The sequence below is a fragment of the Mastigoproctus giganteus genome, chromosome 1 (genome assembly GCF_048544385.1).
Source record: "Mastigoproctus giganteus isolate SK-2022 chromosome 1, ASM4854438v1, whole genome shotgun sequence".
NCBI classification, from domain to species: domain Eukaryota; kingdom Metazoa; phylum Arthropoda; class Arachnida; order Uropygi; family Thelyphonidae; genus Mastigoproctus; species Mastigoproctus giganteus.
This window is the reverse complement of record NC_143575.1, coordinates 62,857,904-62,882,672: the sequence shown is the minus strand read 5'-3', so window position 1 is coordinate 62,882,672 and position 24,769 is coordinate 62,857,904. Positions and strand designations below refer to the sequence as shown.

At 38.1% G+C, this 24,769-nt stretch overlaps 1 protein-coding gene across 1 annotated transcript in view; it reads right to left on the bottom strand.

Annotated features, from left to right (window-relative positions):
• The window catches only part of LOC150090855 (corticotropin-releasing hormone-binding protein-like), a 103,765-nt gene that overhangs the window by 8,310 nt on the left and 70,686 nt on the right, over positions 1-24,769 (bottom strand). The window contains exons 2-6 of the mRNA XM_090380372.1: positions 18,722-18,794; positions 15,049-15,206; positions 14,716-14,926; positions 13,414-13,595; positions 7,733-7,841 (exon numbers count right to left, since the gene is read on the bottom strand). Of these exons, the coding sequence (XP_090236498.1) occupies positions 7,733-7,841; positions 13,414-13,595; positions 14,716-14,926; positions 15,049-15,206; positions 18,722-18,794 (733 nt within the window). The remainder of the gene's footprint in view (positions 1-7,732; positions 7,842-13,413; positions 13,596-14,715; positions 14,927-15,048; positions 15,207-18,721; positions 18,795-24,769) is intronic.

The window sequence follows — 24,769 nt, the reverse complement described above, 5'->3', positions numbered from 1 at the left end:
TCATGTGAGAATTAACAATAATATTCATATGAACTGCACAAACTTAAAAAATTTGGTGGATAGATATAGAAGCATGCTCAAAAAATGCGAGTTAGATTGGAATGCACCGTGTCTGAATTCTGCCCAGGCATGATAGGAGCTATAGGCTGAAAGCTGGATTAACTTAAGACTGGAAGGGCTCGCAAGGCTTCTTAGAGGAAATTTTTAACAGCCTGCCCATCTTCTATCTACAAAGGGTACTAGGAAAGTTTTGCAATACAGCTTTGTTTATTTAATTTTTTCAAAGTAATTTCCTCTACATTCAATACACCTCTCCATCCTCCGAAACCAATCTTTAAACCAGTTCTGCCAAGTTTCACTAGGGAGTATGTTTGTTATTTGTTATTTAGTTTTTAGGAGCATTAGCAACTAAGGCCATATTGCTCCGGGATATGCGGTGGTCATTCCCTGACCTTTCCGCATTCTCCGTATTTGGTGGTGACGGGCTCGAAACCCGGTCTAATCAAGAAGCGTGTGCTATGCACTGCTGCTCCTTCCCACCTGGCTACGGAGGCGCCTCACTAGGGAGTAAAGCACACTCGTTGTCCCAAGCCCGTAGAAGGTCCTCATCACTGGAAAACCGCCTCCCTTTTAGCTTCATTTTCACATGCGGGAACAGTACAAAGTCGCAGGGAGCAAGGTCTGGACTGTAGGGAGGGTGCTCGAGAAGTTTCAGTCCTGTCGTGGTCAAATATTCGGTGCAGGCTTTGGCGCGGTCAGCTGGAGCATTATCGTGATGGAGGTACCAGGTGTCCATTCTTGACTTTGGCCGCAGGTTCTTCATAGATCCAATGACTTTAGGCAGGCATTGTTCAGTATACCACTTAGCTGTGACTGTCTTCTGCGTGTCCAAAACGACACGTTCCACAATTCCACTCGATTTGAAAAATACAGCTATTATTTTCTCCTTTACAGATCTACAGATCGATTTTCTGACAATTACGGGTGTGTCGTCATCATCAAAGACCCAAACTTTGTTTTGAGCCTTGGTCGGCAGATCGTAATAGTACAGCCAAGTCTCGTCACCTGTCACGATGTTGTTCACATACCGAGATTGTCCCTTATCGAACTTTTTTAACATCTCCCGGCACCAAGTCACACGTCGTGTCATCTGCTCTTCAGTCAGTTGATGCGGCACCCAGAGAGAACAAAGTTGCTTCACGTGCAAATGATCTTGCAGAATCGAACGAATTGCTGGTGCATTTAGGCCCAAAGTATCCTCTATCTGTTGGTAGGTCACTCGCCTGTTTTCGTCAAGCATTTTCCTCACAGCAGTAACGTTTTCCTCCGTAACTGACGTTCGTGGTCTTCCCGGCCTCTCAGAATCCTCCAGAGTAAAATTTCCCCTTTGGAATTCTCTATACCACCTGAATATCGTTGTACGATGTGGACAATCATCATCTAGTGCAAGAGTCATTTCTTCTAAGCACTGGTCTATGGTTAAACCACGCACGAAATTATACCGCAAAACTGTCCTTATCTCATTTCGTGACCACGATGGCATCGCAAGCACTTTACACTATCACTACTAATGAATAACTGAGCCCATCGACTTGGCGCGGCGGCTACTATGCACGTATGAACATGTCTCAACATGCAGCAACAAGCAGCTTCCTGTGATTCATTGTTGCGTCATATTGCAAAACTTTCCTAGTACCCTTTGTATTAGCAGAAGAAATCGTTTTTTTAGAGATGGACCATATTTGAAAAGAGGGATGCAAGAGTATTTGCTGATGTCATGAAAGGGATTCCGGGGTTTAGAGGAACCATTAGTCGGGGGAGTTGGATCAAATTAACACATCCCAAGGGTTCTTGTGCGATGTGGCATAAACCAATGACTTTTATGATATTACTTGTTATAGGATCTTAGGTGCATTACCAACCATATTTTACGCCGTGCATAATATATCTGTAAATTCCGTGTGTTCTGTGATCGATTTCCTGTATGTTGGATGAAAAACTGGAGTTGAGAAAAACCATGCAACCCAAGCCTGAGGCAAACTAACTGAGCCACTTTGTGAAAAAGACAAAAAAGATAAAAATTCCACGAGTCATTCAAGGGATTCGAACCCAGGTGTGGTGATGAAGGTGATTATATTTAACTGTGCTATCCACGAGAGCTATGAGTTGAGAATGATGTGAGGTTAAGCTTCAAATGAACGGGAAACTAAAGCTAGGGCAACAAACTTAAAAAAACATTAAGGATGTGTTAGGAGTAAAGAATACAAAAATATTTAATCTGAACTGTAACTGACTGTATTTAGAGCAATGGTAGGAGTGTTGCTAATAAAATGAGTGAGTGTGGACAACATTGGGTCCCATTAGGGGCCCATCGGCTAAATGACCAGAGGAACAACGGTACACAACAATACACATGTGCAAAATCCATACACTTTTAAACCTCTGGCATTGACAGTGTTCTGTTTCACACCCACAATGTATATTATTATTATTATTATTATTATGTCTAAGGTGGCACCTAGACTTCCGTCTATCTCCACCTGATAAAGTTGACTTTGTGCAGAACCTCTGCAAAATAGACCTGTATGGAAGGTCTCTTCGCCATCAGGGAGAAGCTGTCACCTGCACAGCCGCTCCCCGTTGGCGAATAGACCCTAATGGCTGCCCATATTCACTTGGTGCTGGGCCTGGTCTTCTATTTTAAGTGCCTCATGCACAAAAATCCCGCACCCACCGGAAGTAGTGCTATACCGGTGGGTGCCAGCAAAAAAAAAAAAAAAAAAAAGAAAAGAAAAAACCTACAATGTATAGCACGCTGAGATAGGGGAAACCCCTGATGCCGTCTAACACTAAACACACTCTACACTCTACATGTATTGTCGTATATATGCTTCGCCGGTAGAAGCATATATATATTTGAATAATGTTTAAAATAGTTGAAACTGAATCTTTCATAATAAAATTTAAAAAATAATAATAACAAATAAATAAAAAAATAGAAAAAAAAAAAAATATATATATATATACACTAAGTGATCACTGAATTATGACCACCTACCTAATACTTCGTAGGTTCTCCTTTTGCCCTCAGTACAGCAGCTATCCGACGTGGCATTGATTCAACAAGATGTCGGAAGCGTTCGAGAGGCATGGCCAACTACGCTGTATGTAATGCGGTCAGCAATGCAGGTATGGAGGTGATTGGTGTATCCAGACGCCTGATATGCCTTTCTATAGTGTCCCACAAGTGCACTATGGGATTGATATCGAGGGAGTTCGGAGGCCAATCGATATGCTGAAAATCAGAACTGTGTTTCTCAAACCATTCCTGCACAACAAGTGCCCGATGGCTCGTCGCATTGTCATCTTGGAAGACACCATCACCATTCGGGACAAAGTGTAACATAACGGAGTGTACACAGTCAGCAAGCAGTTGACGATAGCGGAGACCGATACGATGTTCCACACCCACTAGGGGTCCAAGTTTCTGCCAGTGAAACATGCCCCACACCATACAACCGCCTCCACCGGCCTGCACTTTTGTACCATGCATGATGGGTCAAGAGTCTCATGTCTCATATTATTGACGCCAAATCCGTACACGACCATTCACAGTGTGGAGTAAATAACGTGACTCATCCGACCAGCACACCTTCTTCCAGTCTTCTAATGTCCAACTTGCATGCTCTTTGCACCAGGCGAGTCTCTTATGCCGATGAACCTTGATTAGGAGAGGATTCCGTAGGAGTCGTTTGCTGATATATCCCATACGTGCGAGCGTGCGACGCATGGTCTTGCCAGATATTGTTTCGGGTTGGCCCTTGTTGTATTGGGTAGTCAACTCTTCAACAGTGCCTGTTCGCCTGTACGAGTTGTCGAACCCGGCGCTCACCTCTAACATCAACCTTTCGCTGACCATTGCAGATTTCCATCGGGTCGTTGTTTCACCATTTTGACACCAGTCCTGGTACACTTTAACTACGGCGGCTCTCGAACACCCCACCAGTTCAGCCGTTTGGGAAATCGAGGCACCAGCTCGTCTAGTACCCACAATCTGTCCTTTATCAAAGTCCGATAAATCTTTCCTTTTACCCATCACGCCCGGAATTTTACTACCTACTGAACCACTGACACCTTATCTATGCTACGTAGGTCGACTAATTGCGCACTCTCGTATCTCACGTAGTCAACGGGTCGCATTCAGTTTTAATACGGGTGGTCATAATTCAGTGATCACTCAGTGTATATATATATATATAATTACTATAGTAAGTGTATAATTGGTACTATATAGGTACTCAAAGTGTATTAAAACAGGCATAAAAGTACTCTGCGGGCCATAAGGCCAAAGAACCTATAAAGAGATAGCCTATGCTGGTCTACATTGCTATACCCTAGAAATAAACATATAATTATCAATATTATATAAAACAGAATAAAATAAAATAATGATTATGTAGCTAATTATTGTTATTCGGATACATTGAATGGAACGTTTTTAAGGGTCTAAAAGGTATGTCAGATCTGACATACCTTTTACATCTATTCCAATATTTCATAATATATATATATATATATATATAACGGAAATTATACCTGAGTGCGCAAGGCTGCAACACAAGATACATTATATATAAATTAAATCAGAAAAAAATTTATTGAAAGAAAAATACATAAAGATGGAGCAGTATCAAACACAAGATGCCAAGGTAAATATATATACATATAGAATTATTTGAATTAAAGGCTGAATCAATGAGCCAATTAAACGTAGAGAAGCTGAAAGGAAAAGCAAAAATATATGATTAATAAGTAAAGAAAAATGAGCATCAAACTAAGGGTGGAAAGCTGATAACTAAGGGAAAGAAAACGTTTGATGCAAACTAAAGAAAGTTGGTACATATATCAGGTATTTCGTCAGGGGACTACACCTGATCATGTACCAAATTGGGGCTACCTCACTTATGTTTTTGGAGGATTTATCTTTTTCTCCCCCCCCTTTTCCTATTATTTTAAATCTTTCCTCCATTACCATAAGTCTGTATAGAAACGCAGTGGTTTGGTACATGATCAGGTGTAGTCCCCTGATGAGAAGAAATACCTAATCTATGTACCAACTTTCTTTAGTTTGCATCAAACTTTTTCTTTCCCTTAGTTATCAGCTTCCCACCCTCAGTTTGATGCTCACTGTTTTTCTTTACTGATTAACATAGTGTAAAAAGTTGGTACATAGATCAGGTATGTGATCTATGTATTACGCTGTAAAGCAATTCTAAACCATATCGGACCGCAATTTTTTTTAATTGGTGTGGCTTCCAGTGTGTCCATACCTAGAAGACCCACAAGATATCGAATTTTTCGTAAAGGTCAGAAGACAGGCAACATGCCTAGGTGAAATCAGCAAAAGGGTAACTGCATGAGTTCGAATATGTGAAATACTCAGCTCGGTAAGTAAATACTTTAGAAAGGGTTTAATTGGGACTGAGAGGAGCTGTTTAAATACATCGAGAGGAAATTTTGATTGTATTAAATGATGATAGAACTAGAAATAAATTCAAACGGGGAGGGACAGAATTATAGACTGGAGTGTATCCAGTTTCCTTTACCCAGAGAGTTGTTAATTATTTGAAACAAGTTGTTTCCACGGGAGTTGATGCCAACAGCTTTGGGAAAACTCAAAGGCCAACTATTTATTATTTAATGACTACAAGCCTCGAATGGCTGTGATTAATTAAGGACTGCTCGTTATCAGCGCATTATAGGGAATTGTTAATAACAATACTGCAGGTAATCGATATGTTACAATATGAACAAGCTGTCTAAACAGTTTTCCATATTTCATAGAAAACTCACTGATCGCTTGTCTGAAATACATTAATTGTGTATGAAATCTGAAAAAAAAAATAATAATAACAGTTTAAGAATATTATCCAGAACAGAACTTATTTTAAGACATTATCTCATTTAATATGGCAGGATAGTGTCTTAAAACTAAAGTAAAATTAAAACGAATTAACAAGCGTAATTCGTTAATTAAAATTTGTAAAAGCATGATAACCGATTCGAATTCTATTCACTAGGGTAACATAAAACCAACGAAGATGTTGCTCAAGTAATGAAGTTCTGTATAATTTGTTAAAACACAGAACAGCGTTAAGCAGAATATGGTGAATGAAAGAATTCTTAATCTTTTTTTGTTAATAGTCATTTTTTCCCACGATATGGTAGCCATTTCAGAACTTAATATACGAGAGCCCAAATATATGGCTGCGCATCTCTCATAACAAGGAATGCTGTAGAAAGCCTGCTGGGGTCACAGCCTACTTAGAGAGGTTTGATTAATGCGCTAATTTCATGCATGAATTCCAACGATATTTTTATGTTACGGTTACATAAAAGGAAATGCATCAATAGCAATTATAACAGATGTTACTGCTGCAATTATATTAGTAGGTTTATTATTAACTGTCCGAAATTTTATCGATCCTTTTAAGGTTATCGTAATCGTATCCTTTTGTGAAAATGAAGCGTGTACAAGAATGGATGTGAACAATTGTTTTTCTTGTTTTGAAGGTTATCGTTGTATTGAAAAATTAAAAGCACTTTTGTCCGAAACATAATTGCATCGCTTTTGGCGATCTTGGTGTTACACAAGTCATAAGGACGAAATTTACCATTATGATTTAATTCATGAGAGTCCAGCTTTAAAACGACAAGGTTATTCATTTACCAGTCAAGTCAATTTAATTGACTCTCTTTTTCATTCATATAAGTTGATAAATTTAGGTGATATTTTTAAAACTCGATATTGATTTTGTCAGTTACATGAGGAGGTGTCATAGGGTTCCTTTGAGATCCTGTTTGATATTTCAATATAATCAAACTGGATACCGAAGGAATCGAATGGAAACATAACATGTACGGTTAGGTTGTGTGCGTTAAGCACCAAAGCGCTTTTAGAGACATAAGTACATTATGTCTCTAACTGCGTGTGTTTTTCGATGGGTTTGTTGTTTTCTGGAAGAAAAGCCATGCGACCTTCGTCTGAGACCAACTAACTCAGCAACGTTGTGAAACAGAACCATAAAAATTCCTTGCATCATTCAGGGGATTCGAACTTAGGTCTTCTTCACTCCGTGGGGAAGAACAGTGGTGTTACACTACTGTGCTACTCGCGAGGGCGTAAGATATATATTGCTGGCAAATATCTTAACATAGTTTACGGTTCCTTCGGTTGACATCCTGGTTGGTAATATATTAATATTGTCAAACAGGACACCGAAAGAACCACACGTTTCTTCTGATATCCTTTTTTTTTTTTTTTTTTTTTTTTTCTCAGTGAAAAGTACGTCATCTTTCTCACATTGGTTAATTTACATAAAAAGGCACGCTTGTGTCTATAGGTTTCATTCATCTAAAGCCGTCAAATGACGAATTCTCATACAAAAAACGATTATAATGGTCAAGCAGTAGAAAACACGAGCTTCAAAGAAAAATCAAATCCTGAGAAGTATTTCTTTCTTCACATCAGAATAATCTTTTAATCAGATTTTTTGGGGAAGGAAATGGAATAACAGAATGAGAATGAACGGTCAAGGGAACTCATTACGCAAATTTTCAGCATTTTTCCTTTGAACAGAAATCATTTCAAGAAACAAGGAACAGAGTAACCACAGAAATAATTTGCATTCATACGATAATAACAAAAATACAAAAGCAATTTCAGTCTTACTTGGTATTGAGTCGAGTCCACACAAATCGTCAGCAACTGTCATTAGAGCAGGATCGAGCCCGTCTCCTCCGCGAATTTCCACATAGTCAGTCATTCCCCTTTTCTTGCACTAAAAATGAAAGATACTGATATTATTCCGGTGTGTCTCTTTATTTTTTGCTTATTACAATGGTCCATTTTCTCTTCGCAGAGCCTGCGAAGAGAAAACGGATATAGTAGATAAGTCATTGCCCGTGTTAAGATTTCATTCTGAAATATAATAGGGGTTCAGCCTCAAATTTAAAAAAAATTAAGAATTTACGGTGTATTTATTTTCTGAAATTCTATGCTTGTAATAACGGTGTACTATAACCGCACCATAAATATCACGAAAACCAGTTTCTATGCTAAACAGGGCCAGTGAAATGACGCTATAAACAATAACTTTGTTCCTAATGTTTGGAAGTCTGTGGACTCACACTAACATTAATGGACCATCACTAAAATTATGGTCCATTAATAAATAATACTGTATAAATATTGATTATTCGCGTAAAACTGCGCGAATTCTATAATCGGTTTGCCTATTTTGGGTTAAAAAATTAGACTTTCCGAGGTATAAAAAACAATCGCACCGATAACTAATATCTTAGTTATCGGTGCGATATTTAATATTCGACTACGCAAGTCGAATATTAAATTCTAGGACAGTAATTTTATTTTAACAAAGTTGACCAAATAAATAAATTAATCAAGATTGTATTTACCAGTTTTAAAAAGCACGTTGTGCAGAGGTTAGTTTCTTCCAAAGTTCGTATGAAATTTTATCCAGAATAGGTCTGTGTAGACAAATTGTTAATAGAAATTTCATAGTTCATGTCAGCCAAGTAGCCAATCGAGTGATGTGTAGCCAGTCATGTAATGCATATGAAAATCGCCCTGATAGCTAAAGGTTATAGTACGAATATCTTGGAAAAATAAATAAATAAAATCTTTAAAAAATGCTTCTAAACAGCCAAATGGGAGATAAAACCATGCAACCCTCGTCCGACACCGACTAAATCGACCATGCTAGAAAAAGATGCCTTTTCAGCACAGTGTGGAAGGACGCTGAAAAATGTACTAACTGCAAGAGAAGTTTCGAAAAGAATCACTACCTCAAGCATTTCTGAATGACATAAAAAGTTTCACAGGACACGTATATCGATGAAAGCAGTTTAGGAGGACCAGCAATGAGTTGGTCATATTGCAACTCAGTGTAAAAACCTTTCTAAAACGTATACAAATGAGTATACGTTTACTCGTTACACGTTTCAGTTATTTCAAGACACTACAGATGATAAGGAAAACAAGTTCACATTTTTCCACTCTTTCACAGGACTGAATCTTAAACGATGAAGACATTCCATCAAATATTGCGTTTAGTGACGCGGCTACTTTAGTATTAGTATAAGCGTGGTGGCAAATGGTCCAAAGAAGCTAGCTTATACAAAATCACCCCAAAAAAAAAAAAGAAACTACCCACATAATTTCTCTATCCGCTTTAATAGTTTGTCTAATTATTCCATAAATGTATTCAAACTACCCATTTTCAAAAAAGCCAGATGGAAGTTTCTTCAACCAATCAATTACTCTCTGGCGGAGAGCAAATTTTAACACATCTGTCCTGCAACCATTCTTTTTCGATTTAAATTTATATCCCCTTATGTGAATTGTATGAGAAAGAGTAATGATGCCTCAGAATTTAATTCATTAAATGAATTGAATTAAATACTAGATAATAAAAGAGCATTGAACTCTTCAGGCAGATCTCATTGCAGATGACTAGTTCCAGACGTTATAATTTACAGAACTTAAGTATTTTTTCGTAAGATAACCCTTTTCTGCTCCTGCCTAACAATGTCACTCTTCTTTGCACCCGTTTCCAAAGTTCCACATTCTTCCTAAAAGAAGACTTACAGACCTATATCATAATGCGGCCTACGGCCTAACCAGCGACTTGTACAACCGGATAATCACCTCCCTGTCCCTGCTGGTAAAATACCTGTATACCAATACAGAACCACACAAGTTATCCTAGCAGCCCGCCTGCACTGCTTAGAGAACTTCATGTCTAACTGTACAATTACCGTTAGAAATTTTCCGTTCTTGCCAACTGGTGTGTTACTCTAGGATTACTGCTGCCCATATGCATATCTTGCTTTTATCAATGTTAAACCGCAAGTACCACTTCTCAGCCTATCTGCCTGATTTCTTTAGGTCTTGTTGCAGTAGGATACCCTGATTACTTTCATTGCCAAACTTTCACTGCCAAAACATTGATACTACCTGCCAAACCTTTGTATCATCTACAAACTTAGAAATTAAGCTTGATATAATTAATAGTCGTAAATACTGAAAACAGTAAGGAGCCTAAAGCTGAAACAAAACGGATTCACTAATAACATTAATGACCACTCCCTACCTTCTGATATTCAATCATCCCTTTATTCATAACAGCAAGCTGTCCCTAATGCTACGGTGCTCCAAATTATACAGCAGTCTTTTATACCAACTGCTTTTCTAAAATATAAGTATATACACCGATGAGCCAAAACATTATGACCAGAGAGTCGTTATGCAAATCGAAGGATCTGCAGGTGAACTATGGTGCGTGCGCGGATCGGAACACGGTATAAAAAACACCTGATACTGAGCTCCGTTAATCAGTGTTACTCTTACTCTTCAGATGGGAACGGCAGCGAACTTAAGCGAGTTTGACAAAGGCCAAATTGTAATGGCCAGACGACTGGGTCAGAGCATATCCGAAACGCCATGGCTGGTGGGATGCTCACGGTCAGCCGTTGTTAGTACCTACCGAAAGTGGTTCGAGGAGGGAAAACCCACGAACCGCAGGCGAGGTGTTGGACGACCACAGCTCATCGATGCTCGAGTTGAGCGAAGGCTCTCCCAGATGGTACGTGGCAACAGAAGGAAAACTCGCCGGTAATTGGAATGCTGGTGACGAGAGCAATGTGTCACAACACACAGTACATAGAACCCTGCTGAAAATGGGGCCGTGTAGCCGCAGGCCGCTCCGAGTGCCCATGCTAACCACAGTTCACCGGCGACAGCGCCTACAATGGGCAGCAAGCGTCGAAACTGGACCTTGAGTGATTGGAAGAAGGTCGTCTTGTCCGATGAATCACGTTTCCTGTTGCACCATGTGGATGGCCGGATACGTGTGCGTCGTTTACCTGAGGAAGTGATGGCGCCAGGATGCACCGTGGGACGAAAACAAGCCGGTGGTGGCGGTGTCATGCTTTGGGCGACGTTCTGCTGGGATACTCTGGGTATAGTCATCCATGTGTCGTGCGCTCTGACGTCTACCACCTACCTAAATATCATTGCTGATCAGGTACACCCTTTCATGGTAACGGTCTTACCCTCTGGCGGTGCCGTCTTTCAGCAGGATAATGCGCCGTGCCACACAGCCCGGATCGTTCGAGACTGGTTCGCGGAACATAAGGAAGACTCCCTGACCTCCAAATTCCACAGACATCAATCCCATCCAGCATCTGTGGTTTGTGTTGGAACAGCAATTCCGATCTGCGGCGTCTCAACCACGAACCTTACAGGAGTTAAAGGATCTGCCGGTTACGTGTTGATACCAGATACCACAAGACACATTTAGAAATCTTGTAGCGTCCATGCCTCGCCGGGTACGAGCTGTTTTGGCTGCAGGTGGAGGACCAACCTCGTATTAGGTAGATGGTCAAGCTGTTTTGGCTCATCGGTGTAATATGTAAATTATTTTTTGCATTCAGTTTCTTTATGACTACATCATAGTTGCTGATCATATTAGTCAAACAAGATTTTCCCTTAACAAACCGTGCTCTGATTTGCGTATAACTGCATTCCAGTCAATATTATCCCGCATTACTTCTTTAATCACTGTCTCCATTAATTTTCCTGGAATAGAAGTCAGTTTAAATGTCTATAAGCTTGATTTCTCTCTCTTCGATCCCCCCTTTGTTAATAGTCCGACTAACTCAGCCACGTTGTGAAAAAAGGTCCATAAAAATTCCTCGCTCGTTGACGGTATACTAAAGGAACAAGCCAATGCAGTGAAGGATGCCATCAACCTGATTGCCAGTGCACTTGAAATTGTTACTGGTACTACAGGGTTTGCTTGTAAACTGTAATCTGTTTTTTTTCCCCCTATATAATTCATTGAAGAGAATACAGATTGGAGTTCTCCACTCGCACACGAAATGATTGAAAACTCGTTGGATGGCTGTATGTCGCTTATACGCAACTTACATGTTTATAAAAAAGAAACTGTAAGCATTACTACAATGCTTTTACTTTCTCTAATATGCTTTAAGGCTGATAATACGCCGAATGAAAACTGATCATAAAATTTCATTTATGAAAACTTCAAGAAATATAATCACGAAGTAAACAAGTTCCATGCTGGGCATTCCATGATTTATTTCCGCTCCAGTACACTGACAGCGAATATTTTTTAGAATGTCAAAGAGTGGAAAAATTTAATATATCTGTAAATATTGAAATGCTCAAGTCCAGGAAGATACTTAAATTTGCCTTAAATGAAAGGCAACTCGTATTAAGGCGTAACAAATATTAGCAGACACTTGTTTAATTAGTTTAATTAAGCACTGGCTTAATTAAATAATAAATTAAGTGAAATTAATCATTTTTCAAATGAAATTTCCTTGGCGAGCTACTGAGACGAAACAATAAAAATCCTTTATCATGATTCAAAATGTCAGAAGGACGTCAGAACGGTACTTATATTTAATACCTTCTAACCAACTTCGAACAAAGATTTTCTTTATTTCTCCTTTCACTTAGTTCATAAATTAAATTGTATGTAAAAAAAAAAAAAAGATTAATCTTCTGTCTTAGTCTGACATCGATTTAACCTCTTAATTAGGCATTATTAATTGAGCCTTGTAAAAAAATAAACAGTTACGTTTTCTTTTAAAAAAACATAAAGAGATTAAGGTGCCTTGCCTGGTAATCAGTCTGAACGTGGCAATTTACTTGACTACGTTAAGAAATAATTATCAAATTAGATGTAACTAACGAACAAAAATCTGCAGGACTAATGCATTTCTATTAGCTATTTCCTAGTAAGAGTAATCAGAATTTTCATAGCAGACCATGATGAGATTTAGATTTTCATTATTTACTGAATTTAACTCCCTTTAGATTTTCTAATTTTGATTCTTTTATCTTTTCGTATCAGAAGCTCCTAATATTTTATAAGTTTTTTTTTTTGATTTGGTAGTTGTCGGCGCATCGGCTTCTGTGGCCATATTGCACCTCCCAAGGTTTTTGCAGTACTTTGATCCAAGCCCGAGGCGAGAATCGAACCCGCGACCTTTGGGTTGCCGGGCAGGTACTTTACCCACTCGGCTAGCCCGGTCGGCTTTTATAAGTACTTTATAGAAATACATAATCATTTATACAAACATAATTATACATTATATATGCATACTTACAGACAATTAGTTTATAGATTATCAATTTTAATAGTTTTATGTTACTTGATTTTTTCCCTCAATTTTTAATGCGGCGTGAGCTTATATTATACGTAGAAAAAAAACAAAAAAAAAAAACAGCGCCAATCGTTGCGAAGGGATGCTAACTAACTTGAAATGGAACTCATAATTTCGGTGTAACGAGCATCTTACCTTCTTAATGATGCCTGTTTCAATATCTAAGTTCCTATTGTGAAGGCTGCCTTGTGTTCCCACGCTGGTGGCCAGGATCTGAATGCTTTCTGGAAAAATGATAGTTACGCTGCAGTTTACTCGACGTCCGTAGTTCCTTAAAGTATATACACCTGTCGGTTCTTGGAGAACAGCATTGCACGCTGCAAGAAAACAAGAAGTAATAAGTTGGGATAGAAGTAAAACGAATATGAAATGCAATTGAAGGTGAGTTTCAAATATAAAGTACCTTGTAAACAGTTTCAATAGCATTTAACACTTCGTTTTTTTTTTTTTTTTTCACAATTTGCCCTAAAACACCTGAAAAAATAAAAATTCTCCAGCAAGCACCCTGAAGACGTTAGATATTTTGCACGTGAGTTATGGGAAGTAACTACTAAGATCTCACAGAAAAACAAGAAAGCGAGGAACCTAAAACGAACCAAACAAATTCATTCCATAAGAAACTGTTCAAACTCTTACCCAATCTCCGAAAAGACTTGGATCGATAACAGAATTCATCATGAAGTAAAGTCTCTATGATGTACATCAAAGTGATTATAGATACATTTTGCATTAAACAAATATATATATATATATATATCGACTTAATTCATTTTAATTTAAATTAATTATTAAATAAATTAAATTAACCGATTAATTTATAAGGACGAGTAACTCAACTGATTAAATGTGGATATTCACATAAAATATACATTTGTTTATAAATTTACATCAATTAAAACCTTTCTCTTATCGAACACCAGCTTTGTATTGTTTTCCACCTGAAAAGTGAGGGGGATCGAATTAAGGTGTCGCTCGATGCGAGTGTGTGTGTGTGTGTGTGTGTGTGTGTGTGTGTGTGTCCTAATGAACGCCAGGGAAAAGTATGGTAGTTAAACAACACAGAAAATCGCAACTTAGCACTTGAGAAGAATCACCAAAGCGGAAAACTTGCGACCTCTTCAGAGAGAGAGAGAGGACAGCGAGAGAAGGAAACTTTTCAAGAACTGCATCTTCAAGGAGAGTGGCCTACAAGGTGGGGCTAAGTAGGACTCTCTAAAAGTACTTAGAAAGCAGTGGAACTTTTGTGTCGCACAAAGAGAGACAGGCAAATTTTGAAGGAACAGATGGAGACACAACAAGCGAAATATTTGATTAACCTAAAACAACTAACGAAAGGAACGGTTAATTGCATTTGTCCTGTTGTTATCTCTGCAACCCGTGGTTGTTTCTTACCACCCATAGCTGGTAAGAACCAAGAAAATACGCAGAAACACTTACGCTTTGGATTGTCTCGAAATCTAACTGCAACGGTAAAGCCTTCTCCCCTGATAGGAACACGAAATTCTAGTAATCCTACGTTCTGAGACGTCATCAGCGTTTTCCAGGGCTTGGTGGTGCCACAGTATTCCGAATACCTCTTGTCACTAGGCTTAGGATGGTCATGGTCCCCGGGAAAAAACTGACCATTCAATTCCCATCCATCTATTTCCTGAAAAAGACGAACAAAAAATAAAAATCATTTAAAGTTGCCAAAGTAAATTAAACACACATACGTCAAGAACAGGAAGCCAACCAAATAATTATAACCTTCATCTAATCTGAATAACTTACGCTGAGGAGTCCTCCCTTGCTGCAGGAAATGTCAAAATCTTGGAAATCGAATTCAACCAGATTGTCCGGTTCAGCGATAATATACAGTCCGCACACTTGGTGGGTGCCTGGAGAAGAGAATGTGTAGACACCTTCTTCCGACTTGACATACATGCATTCTGAAGGTAAAAAAAAAATAAAATACATAAAGTTAAAATAAAAAGCTTTTAAAAGCTTCATGCCCATAGAAGGTTACTATCGATATAAACAATAGTAGCCTGGGCTATTCGTTATAAAGGAGTTTTAGGACACTAAAGTTTGAGTTACAAAGATTAAGTTTTTTCTTTGTATAATATTTATCACTCCTATACATCGTGATCACCACACTTGGTCTCGATATTGGGCCAAGAATAATTGTTATTAAGTGTGGTGCATAATTATTAGAAATAATATGCAATATTCTTCTGAAGGGGATTGTCTTATTTTTAACGTAAAAGGCAGAAACTTCAAGTGACAACGCTGAATATGAGAGGTCGATGCCATTCAAGGACAAGTATTTTTTCTCTTTCTAAGTAATTAATCGTCAGTTTGATTGATGGAGTACAGCTATAACAAACTTATGAATTATCCTATTTATATGGATATTACATAAACGTTTCTTAATATGGTGAATGACACCTATTTTTAAAGCTGCAGCACTCCTACTTATTTAAAAAAGGACTAACCTTCATCGGCTGGAATGGCATCTTACAGACGCCACTTTTTCAAAAATTTTCTGTTTTTTTTTTTTTTAAATCTGGAAATAAAATCAAATCCTACCGTGTACTTTTCGCCCCCAACATTCTATAAATGGGTATACAGTATATTCTGCTTTCATTTCGATATACTATAAATTACTAGAGTCATTAAAAAATTTTTGGCGTTTATCAGACGCCAGGTAAGCAAAAGTGTGTACCTTTCTTCTAGGCAACTCCCATTCCTACGAGTTGTCTGTGACACGTCAACGACAGGTGTATAATCTTGACGCAACTTTGATTTCGCCAGCTAAATACAAACGACTGACAAAAATCCACACGATCACGTTGCGTTTGCCAGACTCCACGCCAGGGTCTGAGTTTCAATATAGGCGTTAGTGACCTCGAAATTTTTTTTTTTTTTAAATACGATAAAAAGTTCATTTACAAATACTGGTATCTCTCATTTATTTTCGTTCCATATTCTTTAACTAGGTTTAGCAAATCACAATTAGTAAATCACCGTTTTAAATTCCGTAAAAAAAACTAAAAATTAATTTTCTATAATTAAAACAAAAAGGGGGTTAAATAGAAGTCACGCGAACTGAGGGTGCGAGAGACTGAAGGTTAAAAAAGAAAGCATATTATTTGAGTTGTACTTACCTAAGGTTAATGAAACCACCGGTTATGACTGTAAAACGAAAATAAAATACTTTACTATACCCTCTTTCACCATATGATTTTTGGTCTACTAAGATGGTCAACTGTGTTTCCCCGCTGACTAGACCGTCAGAGACTGTTTGTCTGTATTCTTTAGGATTGGCATTCTAAATGTGCAACGGATGTTCAAATGGCGACTTGAATGCTATTGTGCCTTTAAAAAACTGAAAAACTCACGCGGAAACCCTACTATCTCCACCTTAGTTCGGCCAACTGCAGCCTTCACTGAAGATTCCTTTAATAATGATTTCAATCTCCAACAAAATTTTAAACTAGACCTCCAGACGCTTGACAAGTGACGAATCAATTATTATGTCAAGGAGAACGTAATGGAATTTAAATTTTAATTTTCTAATTTATTTCTATTACTTTTGTTTTTCTCTTTTTTATTTTTCGTCACAACTTTTCTCTCCTCCTTTTTTCCTCTTGTTACAATCCTTCCACCTTTCTTATGTCTGCTTTCCCCTTGCTGTCTTCTCTCTTATCAAAATTTTTTCCCCATCAGTTTCGTTTCGATCCTTCACTATAACATCGTCCATGTGTTCATACAGTTTCACCACAGCAAAACGATTTAGCCCCTTTCAGAGATGGCTTGCTGTCAATCATTTCAGAAGTTATTAATGGTGTTCTATGAAGATTTGCCGATGAAAAACGTACGACCAGTATATTGGTATCAGTTCTAAAAATGTGTATGAATATCCAGCAATTGCTTTCCGTTTTTCTACTTAACTGGTTTATATTTTATTTTATGTTTTAGAGTCTTAATTAATTTATTATATTTATTATTAGGACTATAACTTATTTTATTATTAATAAATAATAAAATAAATAATATAAGGCGTTCGATATAAATTCGCAGTGGGAAGTCAATATTAAAGTCCTTGTCAGCGATAATGGCGCCACCTATTTATTGAATAGGTTATCTTCAAAAACCACTGTTATCTTCAAAATTATCTTCAGTTAATTTTCTTCTTCTTGGACTAATGTATATAATGTATGGAATCAATGTAAACATATTTTATTTTAAAACAGTTGCAATATCCGTTCAAAATGGCTATCTGTTTAAAACTGGCCACCGCCAAATCTTAAAACATTTTTGCAAACGATAAAATAAAATCAGTTTACATTGATTTCGGACTTAATGGACACACTGTACAGTACAGTATCTGTGGTGTTCGGAATGTTTCACTAATTCATAACTAGCAATAATAATCCGCAGAGAGAATTTTCTTAAGATGGGTTTCCTCTGTCAATAAAGACAGATTGTTGAAAATAGCCATGGTGCGAGAGTATCTTCTAGGAAACCACAAAGGCGCAATTGCAAATGAAAAGGCAATGTTAAGGGATGTTTGAGACATCTTCGTTTACTTTACTCTTCTACGATCCAAAGCAGTTCCTTTGTGGAGAAAATTTTCAAAAGATGCTTAGTTCAGTGACCCGTTTCTCGCCGAAAGGTACTTGTACTGATCATGCTAACAGTGGTTGGCTATGTACACCAAGGGACTTCCCTTTTATGTCGTGATTCGAATTTAAGCTTTGTAAATCCTTTGTGCAGAAGTTCGTAAGTTGAGCTTACACGTTAGACAGGTAAAAGTGAATTGAAGGAAATGTATCGACCAGTCATTGAAAAGAGATTACGGAGATCAACGACCTTTTAAGAAAAAAAAAATCAGTCACAGCACCAAAAACTTGCAAGTGTTCACTCAACATGATCTGGACAGTTAAATCTTTTTCAATGATTTCGGTTCAGAAAATACGATATGTGATTTCACAGGAGAGAAAAATAAGAGTTCACTTTCACTGTACCTTACTATGGATTTTAAAACGTAACGAAAAGATTTCTAATTTTGAAATCTAAGGACAGAGCTCAAGTTCAGAGTAATATAAGGCAGAGTTGAGAGTATTTAAAGGACATAAAAGCCATCTGATGCTCTTCTTCAGGAATAGCGTACTACTATTTTGAGTAAACTTATAAGGACAGTGTAGCATGAGAGGTGTACGTGGTAATCATACAAGCCTATGAAGCCTGGCATATAAGGGTACACAGAACTGGTGAAAAAATAGTTCTTAGTAAAGAGTTTGAATGCAAGTTTGAAATAAACAGTGCACGGACACCGAACAGTGATAAATTTTAATATTGGTTGACTTAAATCAAGCATGTGAACGTAAGGAAATTGAATCCAGAAATGGATTACAGATGCACGAATAATATTAATAACCACAAAACAAAACCCACTTACGTCCAGATTCATCCAGAACTAGTGGTATAGCATTTTCCGTACTTCTCTGTTGCCGACTCCTTGATTCTTTGGGCTGAAATGAAAATACAAAAAATTAAAAACAAAAGACGTTTTTTCACATCTTCTGCACGAATTCGTACCACAAATTATTATAAAAACAGCATGCACCTGTTATAAAAAAATAAAGGAAAATTAGTACTCTACGAATCGCCGATTTTTAATTTCAAAATATAAAAGATTTAAATAACGATAACAGTTATTACTAACTATATATCGTAAATAATGTTGAAATTTAGAGAACTGGCCTACTGCAGATTGTCAAATGTATGTCTCAACGGATTTTCATTTTAATTTTCCTTACCATGGCCAAGATATGAATTACGACAATTTGACTATGTGTAGATATATACAAACGTAGTAGGCGCCTCCGTAGCCAGGTGGGAAGGAGCAGCAGTGCGTAGCACACGCTTCTTGATTAGACCGGGGTTCGAGCCCGTCACCACCAAATACGGAAGATGCGGAAAGGTCAGGGAATGACCACCGCACCGGAGCAATATGGCCTTAGTTGCTAATGCTCCTAAAAACCAAATAACAACAACAACATACAAACGTAGCGTATAATATTAAATATCTTTCTGCTATGATCTGAACAAGTTTAAGGAAGGAGGACACTTATCTTAGTACGTAAGAACGACGCAATTTGTTTGTCTGTTTATCATTATTTTTTTTTTAATTTGCGCCAAAGCAACAAAAGGTCATCAACCATAGACGTCAGTGTATTACTTCTCTATTCTGGGGTAGGCTTAAAACTCTTAAAAACCTCGCTATAAGCCGACTTACTCGACTATAATGTGAAAAAAGTCAATAAAAACGGCTGCAATCGAGATGGGATTCGAAGGAAGGCTTTCCCTCAAGGTTTGGAAAGAGAGTGATTAGAACCAATGTGGTAGAACTTCCTTTAACTTGTCCGACCCCATCAAATTCTAGGAAGGCCAGTTAAAAAATGGGCAATATAGGCACACTTTTATATTTAAGATACTCTTCTCTTATCTAGTTCTGCAATGCGTTCCTATTGTAGTATGGTTGTTTTGCAAACCTTCTAGAATTTATCTAATACTGTCTATATTCTATTTTGAAGTCTTCCCCCTGTAGTACACACACAGTGGTTACACACCAGTATCTAAAAGTTAACAAAAAATAATCGACTGCAACTTCGCAGATTATTCTTAATGAGTACTACAGATTGGAAGAGAAAATGACGATTAATAGCAAAATGACAAGGAATATGCACACAAATTACAGTAATCAAGAAGCCCAGATGGTATAATGATGTCCACTACGCCATTAGTTCCTACAACAAGCAATCGTAGCTCTACAGTGATTACAGGAGAGCAGTCACTCTCCGAACAGAATACCAAGTATGCAATTCAGGACTGTGGTCAAGATATTGCGCTCCCAAGGCTATACAGATAATAGCGTTCATTAGCATTAGCATTAGTAGAGGCACGTGATTAAAGAAAGCAAGCATATACAGCATCAGCCCAAAAAAACCCTTCCAATTTCATCCATCCATTCGCTCCAAAAAAAAACCAATCTATTATTTTTAGGCCACCGGAATAATTAAATTCATTTACCGTGCTATGTGTCTTATGTCTGCTAATTGCGTGTGTTCTATGGTCGATTTGTCTGTTTTGCTGGACGAAAAACCAAATTTTCTGGGAGAAAAACCTTGCTATTTACGCTTGAGACCGACTAACTCAGCCACCGTGTGAAAAAAGCCCAATAAAGTTCCTCGCGTCATCGACGGGATTCGAACCCGGGCCTTTTCCATCCGGTGTGAGGAGGACAGTGACGATACCACTGTGCTATCGCGCAGACAATCCATTCGCTGCAAAAGTTTGTCTAGTTCATTGAATTTATTTAAACTATCAACTTCCACAGCAACAGATGAAAGTTTGTTCCAGCAAACAAACCACCCGCTGGCTAAAGGCAAATTTCTGCATATCTATTCTACAACTGTCTTTCCTCAATTTGTATCTATACCCCCTCAAGCGCGTAATTTGAGCGAGACAAAGAATCCCATCAACATTGAGCTTGCTCAAACCGACCATTCAAAGCCTTATACACCTCAATCTTCGTAACAGCAACCATTTGTTTCAATCACTAATATCGTTGCCCTTCTCTGCACTCGTTCCAGCAGCTCTACATCCTTCGTAAAACGAGGCCTCCAGCCCTGTATGCAGTACTCAAGGTGTGGCTGGACATTACCATGTACAAAAGAATAATCACCTCCTTTTCCCTGCTAGCAAAATTCCTGTATATCATTGACAAGACACCATGAGCTACTCTAAGCAGCCTGTCTGCACTACTCAGAAAACTTCATATATGACTGCACAATTACTGCAGTTTTCATTCTCCACTACCTTGAGTGTAGTACCGCACAGTTGGTACGTTAGTCTGGAGTTACTGCTACACATATGCAGTACTTTTCAATTGTCAATGTTAAACTTCAGTTGCCACCTATCAGCTCATCTACCAAACTTTTCTAGATCCTGTTTCAGTATTGTACCGTCATTACTGTCATTAACAATCCTGCTAACCTTCGTATCGTCTGCAAACTTGGACATTAAGCCTGATATACCGTCATCAGTATCATTGATAAATACAGAAAACAACAATGGGCCCAACACCGAACCCTGGGAGACTCCACTAATAGCATAAGTCCACGATGAGCAGTGTCCATTGATTACTACTCTCTGTCTTCTCCCACTCAACCATCCCTTTATCCATAGCAGCAACTTGCTCTTAATGCTACACTGCTCCAATTTGTACAGCAGCTTCTATGTGCAACAGTATCAAAAGCTTTCGTGATATCCAAGTATATTATATCAAAATAATTTTTCTCCTGAAAGCGGTTAAGCAGTCTGGCATAATGTGGTTGGACATTATCGTCCTGTTAGATGAAATTTTCCCAAACCGCACTTGCACAGGGTCTCATATAAGGGATCCGCAATGCCTCTCTATATATGGCTCATGAATGAGGCGTCAGTATATTGTATATGCAACTGCGAGTATTCTTCGGTGCAAGTATATTACGAAAAACCTCAATTTCCGGGAGACCACTGCATGAAACCTTGGCTCGAGACCGACTAAATCAGAGACGTGAAAACGGCTCATAAAAATTCCTCGTGTCATTGACGGTTTCGGACTTGAGCGTTTTCCACCCGGTAAGGGAGAACGGCGATGGTTATAACAACTCTGCTATCAGCGAGAGTATATACCTCAATACAATATTATGTGGTTAGCTCAATGGTTACAATCACCGTCCTTCCACACCACGTGAAAAAGACCTGGGGCCTCAGCTCTAATTTCGTTTCTAAGAACGACAGATAATTCATGTTTTTCGTATAGCAAACAGGTAACGCAACCAAAGAATACACGATTTTACAGTATAAATACAATATGCTGACGCCTTGTAGACTTAGCTGCGTTTGCTTATAACACATATACACACCCATCACAGGAATGCATAGATTCTCTCCTCCCCTTAAGGATGAAAGTCAACAACGTAGTCTGCCTCAATGTTTGTTTCCCACAAACACCATAAAATATTTCAATGAACTTCACAAACTAATTGAAAATAAAGCAGACAGAAATCCATGAGAACCTGTATCGCGGCAGCTTTCCTTGACTCATACCTAAACCCTTAAGAGGATAACCAGCAACGAAGAACCAATTGCGAAGTTCCACTTCATCCGAAAAAGCAATAATGTTCAATTTATAACTTGACGTAAAATGAACATTTAGTAACCTATTACGATAATCTACCTTCAACTTACTCATTTCTGGAACGCTCCTTTCTAAAGTCTCAATTATCCAATTCTGTATATATGCATTATATATTTACACTTATACTGATTGTTATTTGAGATACAATCCTACTTCAACCCCACTAGTTTGCAAAATGTAAAAAAGCAATAAACTGAATAAATATTAATAAATGGAGCGTATTATACACAACGTTGTTAGCTAAAACGTTGCGGCCTGGCAGGCATACTCTCCTTATTTCCTGAACCGATATATCGCCGCGTGATTGCTGTTTTGTTGGCTCTTATGAAGGAACCACTCCAGGGACACAGATTTTAATCGGTATATGCTGCCAACAGGATGTTAGTGGATTATTACGTCGCGTGAGCACGGTTGACTACAGCACTGCGATTGATCACCTCTTACCGATGAGAGAAGTGCATCCACCTAGGTTCTGATTACGTTAGGAAGTTGAGAGATGCAGGTTGTTGTGGGATATTGTTTCTGATTATTGATTGAGTGTGCACTGGTCATAAACAGGAAATTTCAAATTACCTTCCTATACCTTTGAAATGAAATTATTTGCTTGTTTATTAAAATTATTTATCGTGGTGTGTTTGAATAGTTTTTTTCTTGATTGATTCCTTTCTTTATCTATATGTAAGGAATGCATCGATCTTAAATTAAAACTTGGTGTATTACTAATCGAAATTCAATCGCTGAAGGAACGGATGATTTCCCGAGAGATAAATAACTGCAAGGACTGAGGTATCCGTCACTGCATACCTCAGTCCTTGATGAGTCCCCAAGGGAACATCGCCTCAGGTGATGTACCCTCGATCTGGACCTCAGAACAGAATAGTTAAGTGAGTACTACCGCTTTAGTTCAAGAGGATTTAGTTCTAATGGAATTTTAATGGACCTTTTTCATAACGTGGCTGAGTTAGCCGGTCTCATGAGATGGATTTTTCTCCCAGAAATTCGTGTTTTTCGTCCAGCAAAGAGGAAATCGACCACAGAACACAGGCAATTTACAGACAGTATACACGGAGAAATATGTCTTTCGTTGCTGATAATCCTGCAACTCCACTACAACAACAAATGACCAACAGATCGTCAGCTTTTAATGAGGCAAACACAGCATTATTATTCATGCAGAGACGAACTAATGATATTAAGCGCACATGAAATGGCGATTTGTTGGACAAACTAGGACTATGCCGAAAAACGACTGTGAGTTACTGCAGAATGTGTATGTGTCTGCAGTTCAGCCTAGACGCGATAGGATGGTGTATTTGCTGAAAGCCTTCTGGATTAACTCATGACTTGAGGGACTCCGAAGGGCTTCTGCGGATAAATTTTAATCAGCATGGCCTGCACTTGTAGAAAAAACCTATTTTGTAGAGACGGAATCCATTAAAGCAATGGTAATGCAAGGGTTTATGTCAATGTCATGGAGGAGAATTTTAAGGGTTCAAGGAAGCTGAAATTTAGGGGGACAGAGTTAATACAAATACGCGTTTATCTCGTGGTATAAGTTACAGTGACGCTTGCTCACATATCAGGAGCTCTTGTTTCCTGACGCAACAGTTGATAATGGCAAGACATCGATAGTAGCAATGTTTCAAAGAACAGGAGGCTAATGCAAGGGAAACAAGGTTAAATAACTTCAAAATGTGTGTCAGGGAAGTAAACTATACAAAGAAAGCTTAAACTTAATTGTGGTCGGCTACAATAATATCAGGAGTGTTGTCGATAAATGAGTGAATTAGAATTCCTTGTTAGCACAACTACAGCTGACATAACAGGATTAAAGGAAAGAGGGACAACCAGATAAAGGGCTGATCAGTTTCACTGTGGTATGTGAAATGTATTCGGAAAGGATAAAGAAAATAGAAGGGCTGATAGAATTATGCTTCTCATCCAAAGCAACCTGAGCACGACAAAACCTTTTGCAAATTGAGACATTACGTGTCTCGAATCTGTGTGGCGTTAGTTAGAATCAAAGGTATAATTAAAGTGGGAGTAACTACAGACCAGATAATTCTGAAGTTTTTGATAACAGTCGCTATACGCAGATGGAATGGGCAACAAAAGGTGAATGTTTTTATTGTGCGTGATCTCAATTTTCGCTTAATTGATTGGAGAAAGTTGAAGGCAAACTGACCATGAGGGTAACAAAATTTTTAAATCAACAAGATGATTATTTGTATAAGCCTTTAGTCCCTGGTACTTATTATT